A 13,965-nucleotide genomic window follows, 5' to 3' on the forward strand; every position below is an offset into this window, starting at 1 on the left:
TGCACATTTATAATGGAAACTGTTTGTCATATTATCACTGAAGAAACATCAATAAATCAAGTTATGAAAATCATTTTAACAGCATTCACTGCCTGGAAATTATCTTTGTGCATTCCAGCAAACAGCTTCATCAGTTTATGACTAATTTAAATTTAAATTAGATTTTATAAGATCTCATGATTTTGAAGCCTGAGACACTTTCTCTTCTGTCCGTTTCATGACAGGCTACTGAGTTACTGAGTCTGAATTAGTTGTATTTGCACATTCAGCAAATAGCTAATATCTGTTTGAGATAAAAAATATTTGTTGAATAAAAATACAAAACTTAGACACGCACAGTTTTCCTGGGTTGGTTGAAGCCGATGTTCGATCCATCACCAATAACTCTTGTTTTTAACATTTGTGTTTTCACCCCATCCTCTCCTTCACCAGTTAAAGGAGTTTATCCAGTCCAGCGGCGTGGGGGCGGGGCCTGCGCTGCCCCGAGCCTTGGAAATCGTAGAGGGGAACGTCCGTTGGCACCGCCTCCACCGGCGGCACTTCTACCAGTGGCTTCGCAAACCTCCAAGCTCCACCTACGGCTAACGCTCCGCTGGCTCGCTGGAGCGAAGCTAGCTGCACTCTGACTGCTAAGCTAACGCACTTCTAGCTAATGGACGCACTCAAAACAACTGGCCTGCCTGGCTCATGGGCTGGTTTCTGAACTGGTTATGTTTTAAAAGAAGTTTAATGTGTTCATCGATGGTGTTTCTCAACATGAAGCCCTTGTGGTCAAATTGTGCTGTAAAAACGTGACAACAGTTGATCCAGGCTAGCATCCAGGCTAGCATCAAAGCTAGCATGGGTTAGCGAGCCTCGGATTTTATATCCGTCAACAAAATAACAACCAACAAAATGTAACAACAAAAACTTTGGAATTTAAAGAAAACCAGAATATTTGGCCACTATACCCTTAAGCTTTCACATTTAATTTCTTTACATTGAAAAGAAGTAAACTGATTGCTAACATCTCGAATTCAATTAAACATAAGCCATATAAGTGATATAAAGTTTAAATGGTAAATCTGTGGACTGATGAAACTTTTTGTTTCTAGAGGTTGGTGAAATTAAACATAATTGGGTTTAATTTCAAATCCCTAGAAGAGGATCGTGTGAAATATGCATCTACAGGCGTTAGTGGGAGATGTACGCGACGTTAGCCGCATTAATACCGGAAGGACTTTGAGGCAAACAATCTTAATAGATGGAAAAAAGAAACAATTAATGTGCAAAGATCTACTGATGATGCCAGTGAAAACAAAATACTTTCAATATTTCAGTTTCCAAATGTCTTAATCAGTTGCTGTGGTTTTTAGAAAGATCTGAAACCTCTCAAAATTAGTAGCAATGTCTGTAAGTTGAAGAGTTTAGAACTTTAACTGGCCAATCAGAGCAGACGGCCTCATCAGACCTCCAGTCTGGACCAATCAGAGCAGACGGCCTAAAATCAACCTACAAACATTCTGAACAAAGATTTTTGACTTTCGAATGAAAAACCTTTCTGCGTGATAAAATATCAGAGATTGAGTTCAAATGTGACTTTTGTTTTCTTTATTTAACCAGCTTCCATTTGACGGCATGTCGATCAGAGCTGTTATTAACGCGGTTTGAACCAGATCTCCTCTGTTCACAGCATTCAGAAAACTCATTCAGACTCATTAGCGCTTCGCAGCATTCACACTGACGCAGCTGGAAGTCAAAAACTTCAACACAAAAACTTCAGCGGTTTGAAGCTTTTGCTGCTTCAGAACGGGAAACAAAACAACAAAAAGTAATAAAGATGACGGCAGCGTGGAGCCCCACCTGTGCAGGAATAATTGTTCTCTGATGAGCGACGATGTTCTGGTTGGTCTTTGGCTTTAATGAGCTGAAAACGTCTGAAGAGAAAACAAAACAGAAATGGCTGCAACATGAAAGACACGATGCTGTCATTTCATCCTGGCAGGTTGGAAAATAACAGGTTTGACAAACATTTGAAGTCTAAATGTCCAACAGCATTTTAGACAAAGCTATTAATTATACATCAAAGTCTCAATTTTCACTCATTTTTCTATTTAAGGCAGAGATCAATTTTCCATTTATAAATGTATAAATTACCTCATTATTGTTAAAGTCCCATAAACTTAACATTTTATGGGGTGTAACTGAAATCCAGTTGATTTACACGGTTAAAATGTAAATTAAGAAAAATAAACTGAAAGGGAAACATGGATGTTGTTAAATAATTTCAATATTTTCTCTTTCATTTTCTGTTATGTTGCAGATCAAGTTTGTTCAGGAAAGTTTTTCTGCTTAGTTGCTGCTGTGATTTTGAGACTTCATGACGCTGCAAAGTTTTATTTTTATTAAAAACGATCCGACCGAAATGACGGCAATGAAACAAGTTATAGTTTTAAAATAGTTTATCGCCAAGCGTCCGAAACTGCAGAGCAACTGGATGTTTATTGGCTGAATTTGTATTTATTTAAAATGAAATTTGATCCATTCGATTAAAAATAAATTCTGATTTTCAATTAGAAAGGATTTATTTTTATTTTTCTGAAAAAGAAAGAAATGACAAAAAGTAACTTTTATTATTTGAATCATTTCTTCTGAAAACAGACAAGATGCTGGTTTTTGGGCAAGTTGACAAAATATAGAAAAATAGATTTTCCAAAACTCTTCAAAAAGTTGATGACATTATTTGCATATTTATGCATAATGAGTTTATAACATCTGAGCTAAAATAAAATCTGCTGCCTCGGCTGATCCCATCCGCGTTAAAGATTTGGTTGTTTTATATGATGTTGCTTTTTACAGCAGATTACTGATGTTGACCCGATTGGACCTGATGGACCTCAGGGTTCGGCGCTGTGAACTTTGAACTCATCCCACAAATCTGCTTGTCTTCAGCGCAGCAGAGTTTTTGGACGCATTTTTGGAACAAATCACGAACTTTACTTGGATTGTACCGTTTCTTTTGCTCTGGAGAAACTGAACTTTTGGACGGATCTTGACAGAACATTTCCAGAACATTTCCAGAACCTCGGACCGGAGAAACGTTTTGGAGATGCTCCTCTGCTGATCCAGCTTTGATGTTCGTAACTGAGCCATATATGAATGAACGGGCCTCTTTCCGTACATCGTGTCCAGTGGTGTGTGCTCGTGATGAAGATGATGATGATGATGGGAACGGCTAATTATGATTCTGGTCATCTCTAATTGGACCAGGAGGAAAGAATGACGGCGGCTGCGATTAGCGTCCAGTCAGAGAAATCAGGTTTACAGGCATTAAAAGCACAGCACCTGTACAGTAAACACTGTAAATTATACAAACGTGATATTTAAAGAGAAAGTGCAATCTGAAACTGTCTGTGTTGGTAAAAATGGTGTTTATGACTGAAGGCGCACGATCAAAATCTGAAGGAAACAGGAAGTTGCAGGCAACATTTTAGCCCAACTTCCTGTTTGCGTTGTGTTGGTTTCTTGTGTTGGACCGTATTAAAATAAAAACAACAAAAATTATTCAGTTTGTCTGGGAAACCACAATGTGTTGCACCTGATGGAAATGATCCAGAGTTTCTGCTCGTCTTAAAAACACGAGTCGTTGATGTTGGTCACATTTTAAGGAATCGGTGAAAACGGTGGTTAGTTTTTTATTCATGGTGAAGAAAAGAACGGAGATGGAAATGAATTCAGGAGGAAAAATGTCCAAACCATCTTCTAAAGTGGTACAGCAGCGTGTCGGGGAAAGACGAAGAGCTTTTCTAAAAGGTACGGGAAACATTAATGGAATAAAATCACAGTGTTTCCAGATGAAAGCCTTAAAATTACAGCATAATGTTTGAATGAGAGCAAAGCTCAGATCCACTCAAATCATTTCTGGACCAATAATAAGTGATGCAGATGAATTAATTCTTAATTCTTTTTACTAATATTACATCTTTATTAAAATTCCACTGATGTTTTTCTTGTAATATTAAGTAATTTAACAATTAAAACAAAGTACTGTTAAATGTTTTCTTTTATTTGAACAAAATTGTTTTAAAAAAAGGATTATTAACTTAAAACAATCTTAGTGGCTCTGTCACAATAACAGATACAGCTGGATGATAAATTGTCCCAGAAGTTATTGCGATAAACGATAATATCGTTTTGAGACCATTTTAATATAATATTATGATAATGAGATAATAACAAATTCCAATGAACATTTAACGCTGGAACAGGAAAACGATTTAAATATCCAAAATAAACAAATGAAAATAATTATGAAGTTTCTATGAACAAGAAAAGAAACGTCCAGTTGAGACCAAAACACCAAACTGAAAACTTTCATCATCCAGAAAAAATCAATAAATGGAAATTAATGAGTTTGTTTTCATTTATGAGGCGATTAATTGAATTATTTCTTTTGAGAAGCAATAATTTATTGCCTAGAAGAGTTTGCTTTGTCTTGTTTCAGGGTCTCTGTGGGTCTCTGGACTCTGTGGGTCTCTGTGGGTCTCTGTGGGTCTCGGTGGGTCTCGGTGGGTCTCGGTGGGTCTCTGGACTCTGTGGGTCTCTGTGGGACTCTGTGGGTCTCTGTGGGTCTCTGTGGGTCTCTGTGGGACTCTGGACTCTGTGGGTCTCTGTGGGACTGTTCCACCCCGTGTTGTGTCGCTGTTTGCGCCTGCTGTTAACATGCAGCTCCACATGCGGCCGTCTCCAGTGGACGGCCCACATTAACATGCATCTCTGGTGTCCACTTGTGAAGGTTCCTACCTTTCTACTCTAAATGCAAATAAACACAACAACCAGGCAGCTGTTAGAGGCGGCGGGTCGGCTGGGGGGCGCTTGTTCTCAGCGTATCGCGTGGCGTTCCCCGGACGGCGATCGGCATTCCTGATGGCGTTCTGGGAACACCTGAGTGCCGCTGATAGCAGGATTTTGACAAATATTTCTGTGGCTGTTATTTGAAACGTGTCATCTGGGGGAAAGGTGTAAACAAAGCAAGAGTCCATGAACTGATTGATTTGAGCTCCCTGTGAGCGGATGTGAGCCGACTGGAGAAAATGAGCTTTTTGAACTCAGTTTCTGCGTTGGGAAGAAAAACCGGCAGATAAAATTTCACCTGGCCTGCAGCAGATCGATGTAGGAATCACAGAACTCAACGGCTTTTACAGGTTTTATCTCCACACACAATGACAATCTTCATAATTTGTGGATGTTTGAGGCTTAAAATGTCTGCATGTGATCAGACGGCTGGCAGATCATTAAGGGAGAAAAACTGACTTTGATCAAACATTAATGTTCTGGTTTAAAGGTTAATGTTCTGGTTTAGGTTAAAGCAGAACAATTATAAACAGAACTGGGAGCCAAAGCAACGTTTCTGAAGCTCCTCAATAATCTGGGATTATAGTCTGAAGTTCAACTTTCTGTGGTCTGAGAATGAAGCTCAGAAATTACAGAAAAACACTTTAACATGCTAATTTTGATAGACGACATTTAAAAAATTTTTTTTTTTGCATGAAAATGTCTTTTTGTTTGCTGCGTTTGTGTCCGTCTGTAAATCTGACTGATTTCTGCGTCCTAATCTCATTGGTCGCTGGAGAAGACTGAAGTTGAGCTAACAGCAGTTAGCATGTCGCTGAAGCTGTTCAAGCCTAAAATAGCATCTCAAAGCATCTTCACATCCAAAACACCAGGAAAGAAAAACATGTTTTTAAAGTCTTTTATTTTCTACTTCATATTTTTACTGAGCTTTATTTGCTCAAATAAGGAAGATAATCCCATAAAGGACAGAAAAATAAAATACTTTTACTTAATGAACTCCTGATATTTTTGCCAGTGTCTTTCTTTCCTAAAGTATTTACATTTTTCTTTTACTTTTAAAGTAAAACTTTTAAAATGTCTTTTTTCATTTGAGCTAAAATGACGTTGCAGATTATTGATCGGCTCTGATGTGATCAGAAGTTTAAAGAGAATAAAAACTGTTCTGGTTTCTGGGGAAGAACAATCCTCCTCCCATCAGGCCTCCGATTCTCCGCCGCATCGACTCCTAATCGGTTCTGCAAACAAAAACAGGCAAATATCACTTCAAGCTTTAATGTCTGTTTCAACTGAGAGACTTTAAAATGTTTGCAGCAGAAACTTTCAGTAATTCAGCCAGGATTTGTTTTCTGGCTTGAATAATTAAGCAGGAACCAGTTTGTGTCGTTTCCGACGCCCCAGCGGAGCGGCGGCTGATGAACGTTCCCACCGGTGAGCCGCGACGCCGCCACTCTGACTGCCGCTGGCCCGCTTTTCCCAGAATCCCCGGCAAACCGCAGCTGGAGGAGTTTTCACTGATTTGATGGAGGGAGGAGGAAGTGTCGGGTTCAGGGACTGGATCAGAACCCCAGAGCTCAGAGCGCCACATGCGCTCGACGTCTCCAAACGTCTTCCACCGTGATGAATGACGCCGCTGCGTTCCCACGGCATCATGGGAAATCACTCCACAGAGACTCTGGAGCGGTTTTACCCTCGCTGTGAGGAAAACCAATCCTGCCAAAATGGATCCGATCTTCTCGCTCTTCTAATCAGCTGTTGGAGAAATCAACGCGTTTCTGCTGCGTTTGCTCCCGTTCCTATGAAGATGTCAGAGAAACGTCTGGAGATGCGGCAGAAACGCGGCGCCGTGTTTGTGGGCGGAGGCTGCTGAGATTAATGGCGCCGGGAAGGAAAGTGACAGAAAGAGAAATGAGGCGAACGGAAGATAGAGAGGAGACAGAAGCAGGAAGTGTTTGTGTTGTTGTGAATGGAAGCGGAGAAAACGCTTCTGCACAGCTTCATGGAAACACAAATGATCAAAAAGTACAACTCAACGCTTACACAGAGGTTAAAGTCTAGTTCTGTTTGTTTCTGAGCACTCAGAACTTTGACTAGGCCATTCAGACAAAACAAGAGTTCTTTGTGTTTTTGATTAAATCTGGTTTCAGTCAAATTCAGCTTTCTGTATTTTTACCTTCCTAATATAATCGATGAAGTTGTTGTTGGCCAAATGTAATTTTTCTTTTTACCAAATCATCTTTTGGAAATAAAGATGGTTTTACTTTTTTAGTTCAGTTTCATTGGATAAATTCTATTTATCCAATGAAAAATTGGATAAAGCCATGCTTTCCTGTATGAACTTTGACCTTTGGCCTGTTAACTGAGCCTCTGATATCTTTGCTGATTTATCAGCTCTACATGTTTGACCTGCTGAGTCACTTTTAGCTGATTCTGCATTTTGTGGCTGGAAGTGAAATGAAAACAAAGAACCATTCAGTCGTTCTCCTTCATTTAGCTCAGACACTGAGAGAAAAACCCATTTGCAACAAACCCGCTGAATTTCACCAGGTGTTTCTGACTTGACTTCAAAACTAACTAATGTTGATTAAAGTGACTCATTTCCTGTTTTTAAATGACTTTGTTTCATACTTGTAATGTTCGCTGGTTTTGTAGCTGTCGGTGTTTTTAACCTTTAAGTCGTTTATTTTTGATGTAATTATGAAAGTGTTGGTTGTGACTCATCAGTCAGCAACGTGGCAGAGAAACAGTCATTATTATTCTGAATGAAAACCTTTTGGATAAACTGGGTTTAATGGAGGACAGGAAGACGGAGGGCGAAACACAGAATATCATAATTCATTTTCTCATGACATGCATGAGACAAGGTTGCCATGCTAATGACACCACTGGGAGGATGATGCATATATCTTTTATTATTAATATTTCTGGAAAAAGCTGAAATAGTAAAGCAGCTCTGCGTCGCGTTGCTGTAAATACATAATAGATCAGCTGCGTTGTGCATTATTGAGCCGCGTTGGAGTCGGACGTTTGAAGCCGGAGTGAAATGTTCGCATTGTGCGCGGCGCATTAGTGGGGTTGGAGTTCAGACAGCCGCGATGCTCTGGCAGCTTTTATTGATGTCAGAAGAACCACAGAGATCAGCGTCTGACAGCAGGACGGATCTGCAGCTGCAGCCCTGCAGACATTTATTCAGATCTGTTCAACACACAGGTTTTACAGTGCAGTGTCAGGCCTTGATCTTGTTGCTGCAGTGATGGTGGCAACTCAGCGTGTCGAGTTGCTCCAGCCTGCCGTGTTTACAGTACTGCAATTGGAAAAAGATTTAAATGTGCCATGAATGCTAACGGGCTCTAGCGGCGTCCATGTTTTCAGGAGCAATAATGAAGCTGAAATTGAATAAAATTACAGTTTGACATTTTGAAAATAAATTTACTTCATAGAAACAAGACAATTAAAAAAAACTTGCTTTTGATTCAAAAATAGTTTATTGGCTGTATTGAAATTGGCTTATTTTGTAATATTACAATGGAAACACTTGACCGAAACAGGATGTTACTACTGGCGGAGACGTCAAAGAAGACAATGACAGGAAGTGGAGGATGATGACGCTGCATGTTTTTAATGACTTGTCATGTTTACAGATGTATTCATGTGTGATTTTAATTGAAGCACATCAATTATGAAATCGTTTAGCTTTTTGTTTTGTGCAGATTTGCAGTGGAAACGCAGCCAGTATAACATCAATGCAACAACCTGCTAAAACATGCAGGTATGTCCTAATTAAAACCCGGCAGCCACAACACCTTACTGCAGAAACTCAGAATATCAGCACTAAAGTATTTACTGCTTTAGTGCTGATACTTTAAGACAAAACTAACTTACAAATAACTTTTCAGCAAGTCAATAATCCCTTAATATTTGTTAAAAATAATAATTTTATTGGCAGATTATTTATAACAAGATATTTTTCTCATGTTACAAGTGAAATAATCTGCCAGTTGAACAAGAAATATTATTATTTTATCAATATTAAAGAATTAGACGGGTGACCTCCAGGCTGGCTGGAGCAGCAACACCCCCTTACCCTCTAGGGGTGCAGGGGTGACCCCTGACCTCTGACCAGTCCAGAACCAGTTCGTAATGGACCCAGAGCTCAGACTGGTTTGACTCGTTTCGCTGCTTGTGAAGCGTTTTGTCTGCTGGATTTTCTTCTCACCAACAAACCGATGATTCGACGTTCTTCCCGTCTTCTGTCCTCTTGCTTCTCCTCTTCTGTCGTTTCCCTCGTTCCTCCTAATCCGACTTTGTTTCTGCTTCATTTCAATATGAATGAAAGCTGAGCTGATTTTCCTCGTGTCGAGACGCATCCAGGATTCATTTGCAATTTTAATTCAATTTCTGCTTGACTTTGCTCACATTTAGACACCAAAGATGCTTTTATTTCTGTTTTTAAAGCGTTTTCTACTGGTGAGGTGGTTTAATGTAAATCAGGATAATACTCTCACAGGTTCAAACACTTTTACTTTACTTTGTTTACGTCTCAGAGGATTTGTCAGAGTTTGTAGCTTCAGCATATTCTCACAAAGCTCATAATCTGCGCTGGGATTATCACTGAAAGTGAGTTTAAACTGAAGAGCCTTTGCAGGTAAACCTGATGTGACCTTATGGATGTTTAACTCTTTACACTTTCTGAGGATTTAGGATTTTATTTTAAGGCCAAAAGGTCAAAGTATCACCAAATTACCGGAATATTGTCCAATTTATTTCATATCGTTTCTGGATGTAAAATAATCAAATCCAAGCAATAAAGTGACTCTTTGCTTATCAAACATTTATGTTAATCTGACTTCCACCAACAAATCTCTGAATATTTCTGAGAAAAAATACAAAATTTGTAAGAAAAAAATTTCATGATTTTGAGATAAAGTTGAGAAATTTTCAAGAAAGAAAAAAAAAAGAACATTTTTAGAAAAAACACTGAAATTATTAGATTAATTTCAGAAATTTATGAAAAAAAACATTTAAGTTTCAAACTCAGAAATATTCCTGTTTTTCTCTCAGGTTAATCTTTTCCTTTTTAGAGAAATTTCAGAAATCACAAATCTCCAATTTAGAAGTTAATATCAAAATTTCACATATTTCTTAGAACATTTTCAACTTTTCAAACTCTGAAGTTTGAGTTTTTTCTAGAAAGCTGAATATAAATGTTAAAGTTATTTGGTGTGATGTTGAACCGTCTGCATTGGCTCTAATTTGCTTTTAGAAACGTCTCCACCCGTTTCTCTCGCTCTAAAGTCTGAAAGGAAATGTTTGCAAAATCTCCAGTGATTCATTTCAGCTGCATAAAGTCATCAATATATTTTCCTCTCCTCTCTGCATCCATGGAGAATCGTTCTAAACGACGCGGGTCGACAGCGTTCTGGGTCCTTCAGCTCTCAATTTAGCTGACCTTAATATTTCCTGTTTCATTTTGGTCATTGTTACAATAAGAAATATGGAACAAGTTGCAGCACATATGAAGTCATCGACTGTATCCAGTCTGTTCTGCAGGTTTTAGGGCTCTGTGTTTTATAGAAAGGCGATTTAAACCACATCCTGCTCATTTTAGCACCTTTTAAATGATTTATTGATTCTTTATCTGATCTGCTGGAATCTATAAGTGATGTCATGTTAGCTGAACCATATGGTTTTAATCACTTTGCTGACCTTTAATTAGTTGCAGAGAATAGTGCTGACTGAGCAGCTGGTAATTAATGAGCATTCAATAATAATTCATCAATTTATCTCAGAGCCAATCAGGAGGGAGGCTGACGAGACGAGAAGAAGGAAAATGGAAATGTTGAGAGGAAAGTGGTTGTTTCATAGAGACAGGCTAAGAAAACAGAAAGGTGTGTGTGTGTGTGTGTGTGTGTGTGTGTGTGTGTGTGTGTGTGTGTGTGTGTGTGTGTGTGTGTGTGTGTGTGTAGTAATTATATCAGCAGTCATGGTTGATGGATGATTGAGGTTGTATCTGCAGCCTGAGGCCTCGAAGCAACCAAGACTGTTATGTGACATCATGCAGCGTCTGTGCAGGAAATGCTGCTGAAGGTTCGAGCTCATCTACGACTTTTAAGAGGAAAAGTTTCAATGTCAAACCAACTTTAACGCATGAAAGCGACGGAAACTGTCATCTGCAGCTTATTGAAGATAATCACACGTCTGAACAGATGTTCAGCCCGTCTGCTCTAAACCTGCTGGAGTAAAATAAATGGAATAAACACGTTCAGCGTTTAACTGACGGCAAAAACTGCAGATGCAACTCAGGTTACCAACCTGAGTGAATGTTGCACATGTATGTGCAGCGAATGTTGCACATGTATGTGCAGCGAATGTTGCACATGTAGGTTTGCTGTTTGTTATCTTTCGGTTTCGACATTTTTAAGCTTCTTGTTCTTTTATTATCCACTAAACAAGATGATAAAAGATGAAGCAGGATGAAAACTTTCCCTCAGAACCGACGACCCAATAAGAATCTTATCTGGTTCCGTTTTGTTGGACGATCTGACAAAATCATTTCAGCATCAAGTTAAACCGCTAAAAGAACCGGTCCGCTGGTTTGGTCCGGTCCAAAATAGAACTTTTTCTTTTTTCTGATTTGTAAACGCAGCCATGCAGGTGAACGTTATATTGACCAGACAGAGATTGGAAAACTTCGGGGCGGTTCCGGTTCAATCAGAACCTGCAGCAGTAGCGTTTTTACCAAAGGTGGCCCATAAAGTCCCACAAGCTGAATGTTGTTCAGATCGAAGCTGCTCTCTGTCTGGAAGGTCCGGTTCGTTTGGACCGGTCTGAATTCTGGTCTCTGTTCGGTTGAAGTGGTGCAGTTTGGATGCACATGTGAAAGCCAAGTGGACGGGAGGCGGCTCCAAAAGCAGGAAGTGGACTACAGAGCAGGGCATTCTGGGTAAATGCCACCAAAACAAACATGCTAGGCTGATGCTAGCAGGAGAAACGCTCGTTATCGTTTAGCAAAGACAAAGAGAAATCCTCCAGCCGCTAAAATCAGACGCCGCTCCATGTGCTCTGTGTCTTTGTTGGTTTTTGTGTCGTTTCCTTCGGTGGTTCTTGGTGCAGCGCCCCCACAGGCCAGGAGGGGAACAGGGTTTAAAGGGGTTGTTTGGTTTGACTCGGTGAAATGAGGAAGAACTGGAGCAGCTGGAGATGATCAAATGTTTGGTCCCAAATGAAACCGAATCCACCAAACTGTGAAAACACCTTTAATCTGCTCCAGTTTGCTTCCAGCGAAGGAAACAAACTGGACTCAGATTCAGTTTCCCTCAGAACAAACTGCAGTTTCAGCCCAGACTCTGGTTAAAGTTGATGTGTTGCACTAGAACCAAATGTTGCAGATCATTTATTGCATATCAGCAGCTTGTGAGGTGTTGAAGTTCTTGCTTTAACATCAACGACGCGTCTCATTAAATATGCATCACCACGTCTTCCTGCAACTTGCCAGTCTGCTCTGGTGTGAGAAGATCTAAAAGCCACTAAAGTGTCACCTTCTGCACGCTCCAGTTTGCATGAATTCCTTGAATGCAACACCTTTCTTCTTTGTCTCTAATGAGCAGTTTCAGTCTCGCTGTACTGTAATGAAATGTTGGTGAGACGGAGAACGAGAGCCTCTATTCTCCGGCTGTCACACTGCAGTAGGCCTCAGTCGGAGTGTGTGTGTGTGTGTGTGTGTGTGTGTGTGTGTGTGTGTGTGTGTGTGTGTGTGTGTCAGATATTAGCATATCAATGGAGCTCACCTCCTTCCACCCACTCCTCCTCCGTCTCTGTAATTGTGGCTGATAATCACACACGCTCTCTTATCAACATGCGCTCTCAGACATGCGCGGGGAACAAAACAAATTGAGTCGCTTCAGTAGAAGGAGACATCTGAGAGGAGGAAGGCTGCAGGGTGATAAACAGACCAGCAGACACGGCACGACTTTCCTCCTCCAGATAAATCCTGAAATGAAATTCAGAAGCAGGGAAGTGAAGTTTGTGCCTCCCGCTGCTGAACTTTGCTTTGTTTGCTTCACTGCAGCTGTAATTTAGGAGCAGCTTCTCCAACGGCGCCGATGCCGCTCTGGGTAGCAGCCTGTGGGCCTTCAGAACCGGAACAACCACTTACAGTCGGCAGCGGGGAAACTTTCATTTCTCTTTGCCTCCGACATCAGAAACCTGCCTCAGAGCCACGTTAAATACTCTGATTAAAGAACACGGCTGTCATGGGAAATGAGATAAGAGAGCAAGGCGTCAGATCAGGGGTCATGTGATCAGGGGTCATGTGATCAGGGGTCATGTGATCAGGGGTCATGTGATCAGGGGTCATGTGATCAGGGGTCATGTGATCAGGGGTCATGTGATCAGGGGTCATGTGATCAGGGGTCATGTGATCAGGGGTCATGTGATCAGGGGTCATGTGATCAGGGGTCATGTGATTGGCGCTCGGTCTCGTTTGACTTCAGCATTAAGGTTTGACATCAACACAAATAACCAACGCCTACGGAACAACAATGCTGCCAGTGTCTCCTGGTTGATGTAGATTTCTGGATGAGTTTAATTAAATATGAAACAATGACCCCCTGCTGTGCTGCATCAGATCTTTAACCTCAGAACCTTTCATTGGTGTGAAAGGGTTTTATTCTAAACAAAACGTTGCTGTTTGTTCACATTTTACTCTACAGAAATAATTCATGCATCAAAACGTTGGCGCTGATGTTTGTTTTACGGAAATGTAGAGACTGGAGCCAAATCCGATTCATAGTTTAAAACCTCTTGAGTCTCAGTTCAGTGATTCTTTGGATTCCAGTTAAAACTTTTAACTTTTTGTTTTTCCCAAGTTGACTGAAAACCAGCTGAGACCTGCAGTGCAGATGTTAGAAAATCTGAGTGAGTTTGTCGTGTTTAGTGCGGATGGATTATTTCTGTTCCTGAACGGAGAAACGGGATCAACATGACCTCCGATATCAAAACATGGAGTTTACAGAAAAGCTTCTTTGATCTGATTGTTAAACGATCAAAAACATAAAGAATGAAACTCGTCAGAACCAGAGCTTTCACTCCCGCATCACTTCCTGTTCTGGTGAAATCCTCTGACATCAGAGACAC

General features: G+C 40.3%; 1 protein-coding gene across 1 annotated transcript in view; it reads left to right on the forward strand.

Annotated features, from left to right (window-relative positions):
- The window catches only part of LOC129352825 (thyrotropin-releasing hormone-degrading ectoenzyme-like), a 146,286-nt gene extending 142,743 nt beyond the window's left edge, over positions 1-3,543 (forward strand). The window contains exon 20 of the mRNA XM_055021990.1: positions 433-3,543. Coding sequence (XP_054877965.1) covers positions 433-585 — 153 coding nt within the window. The 3' untranslated portion in view covers positions 586-3,543. The remainder of the gene's footprint in view (positions 1-432) is intronic.
- Positions 3,544-13,965: the final 10,422 nt, after the last annotated feature.

The sequence above is a fragment of the Poeciliopsis prolifica genome, unplaced genomic scaffold, assembly GCF_027474105.1.
Source record: "Poeciliopsis prolifica strain line A6 unplaced genomic scaffold, Auburn_PproV2 SCAFFOLD081, whole genome shotgun sequence".
Classification (NCBI taxonomy): Eukaryota; Metazoa; Chordata; class Actinopteri; order Cyprinodontiformes; family Poeciliidae; genus Poeciliopsis; species Poeciliopsis prolifica.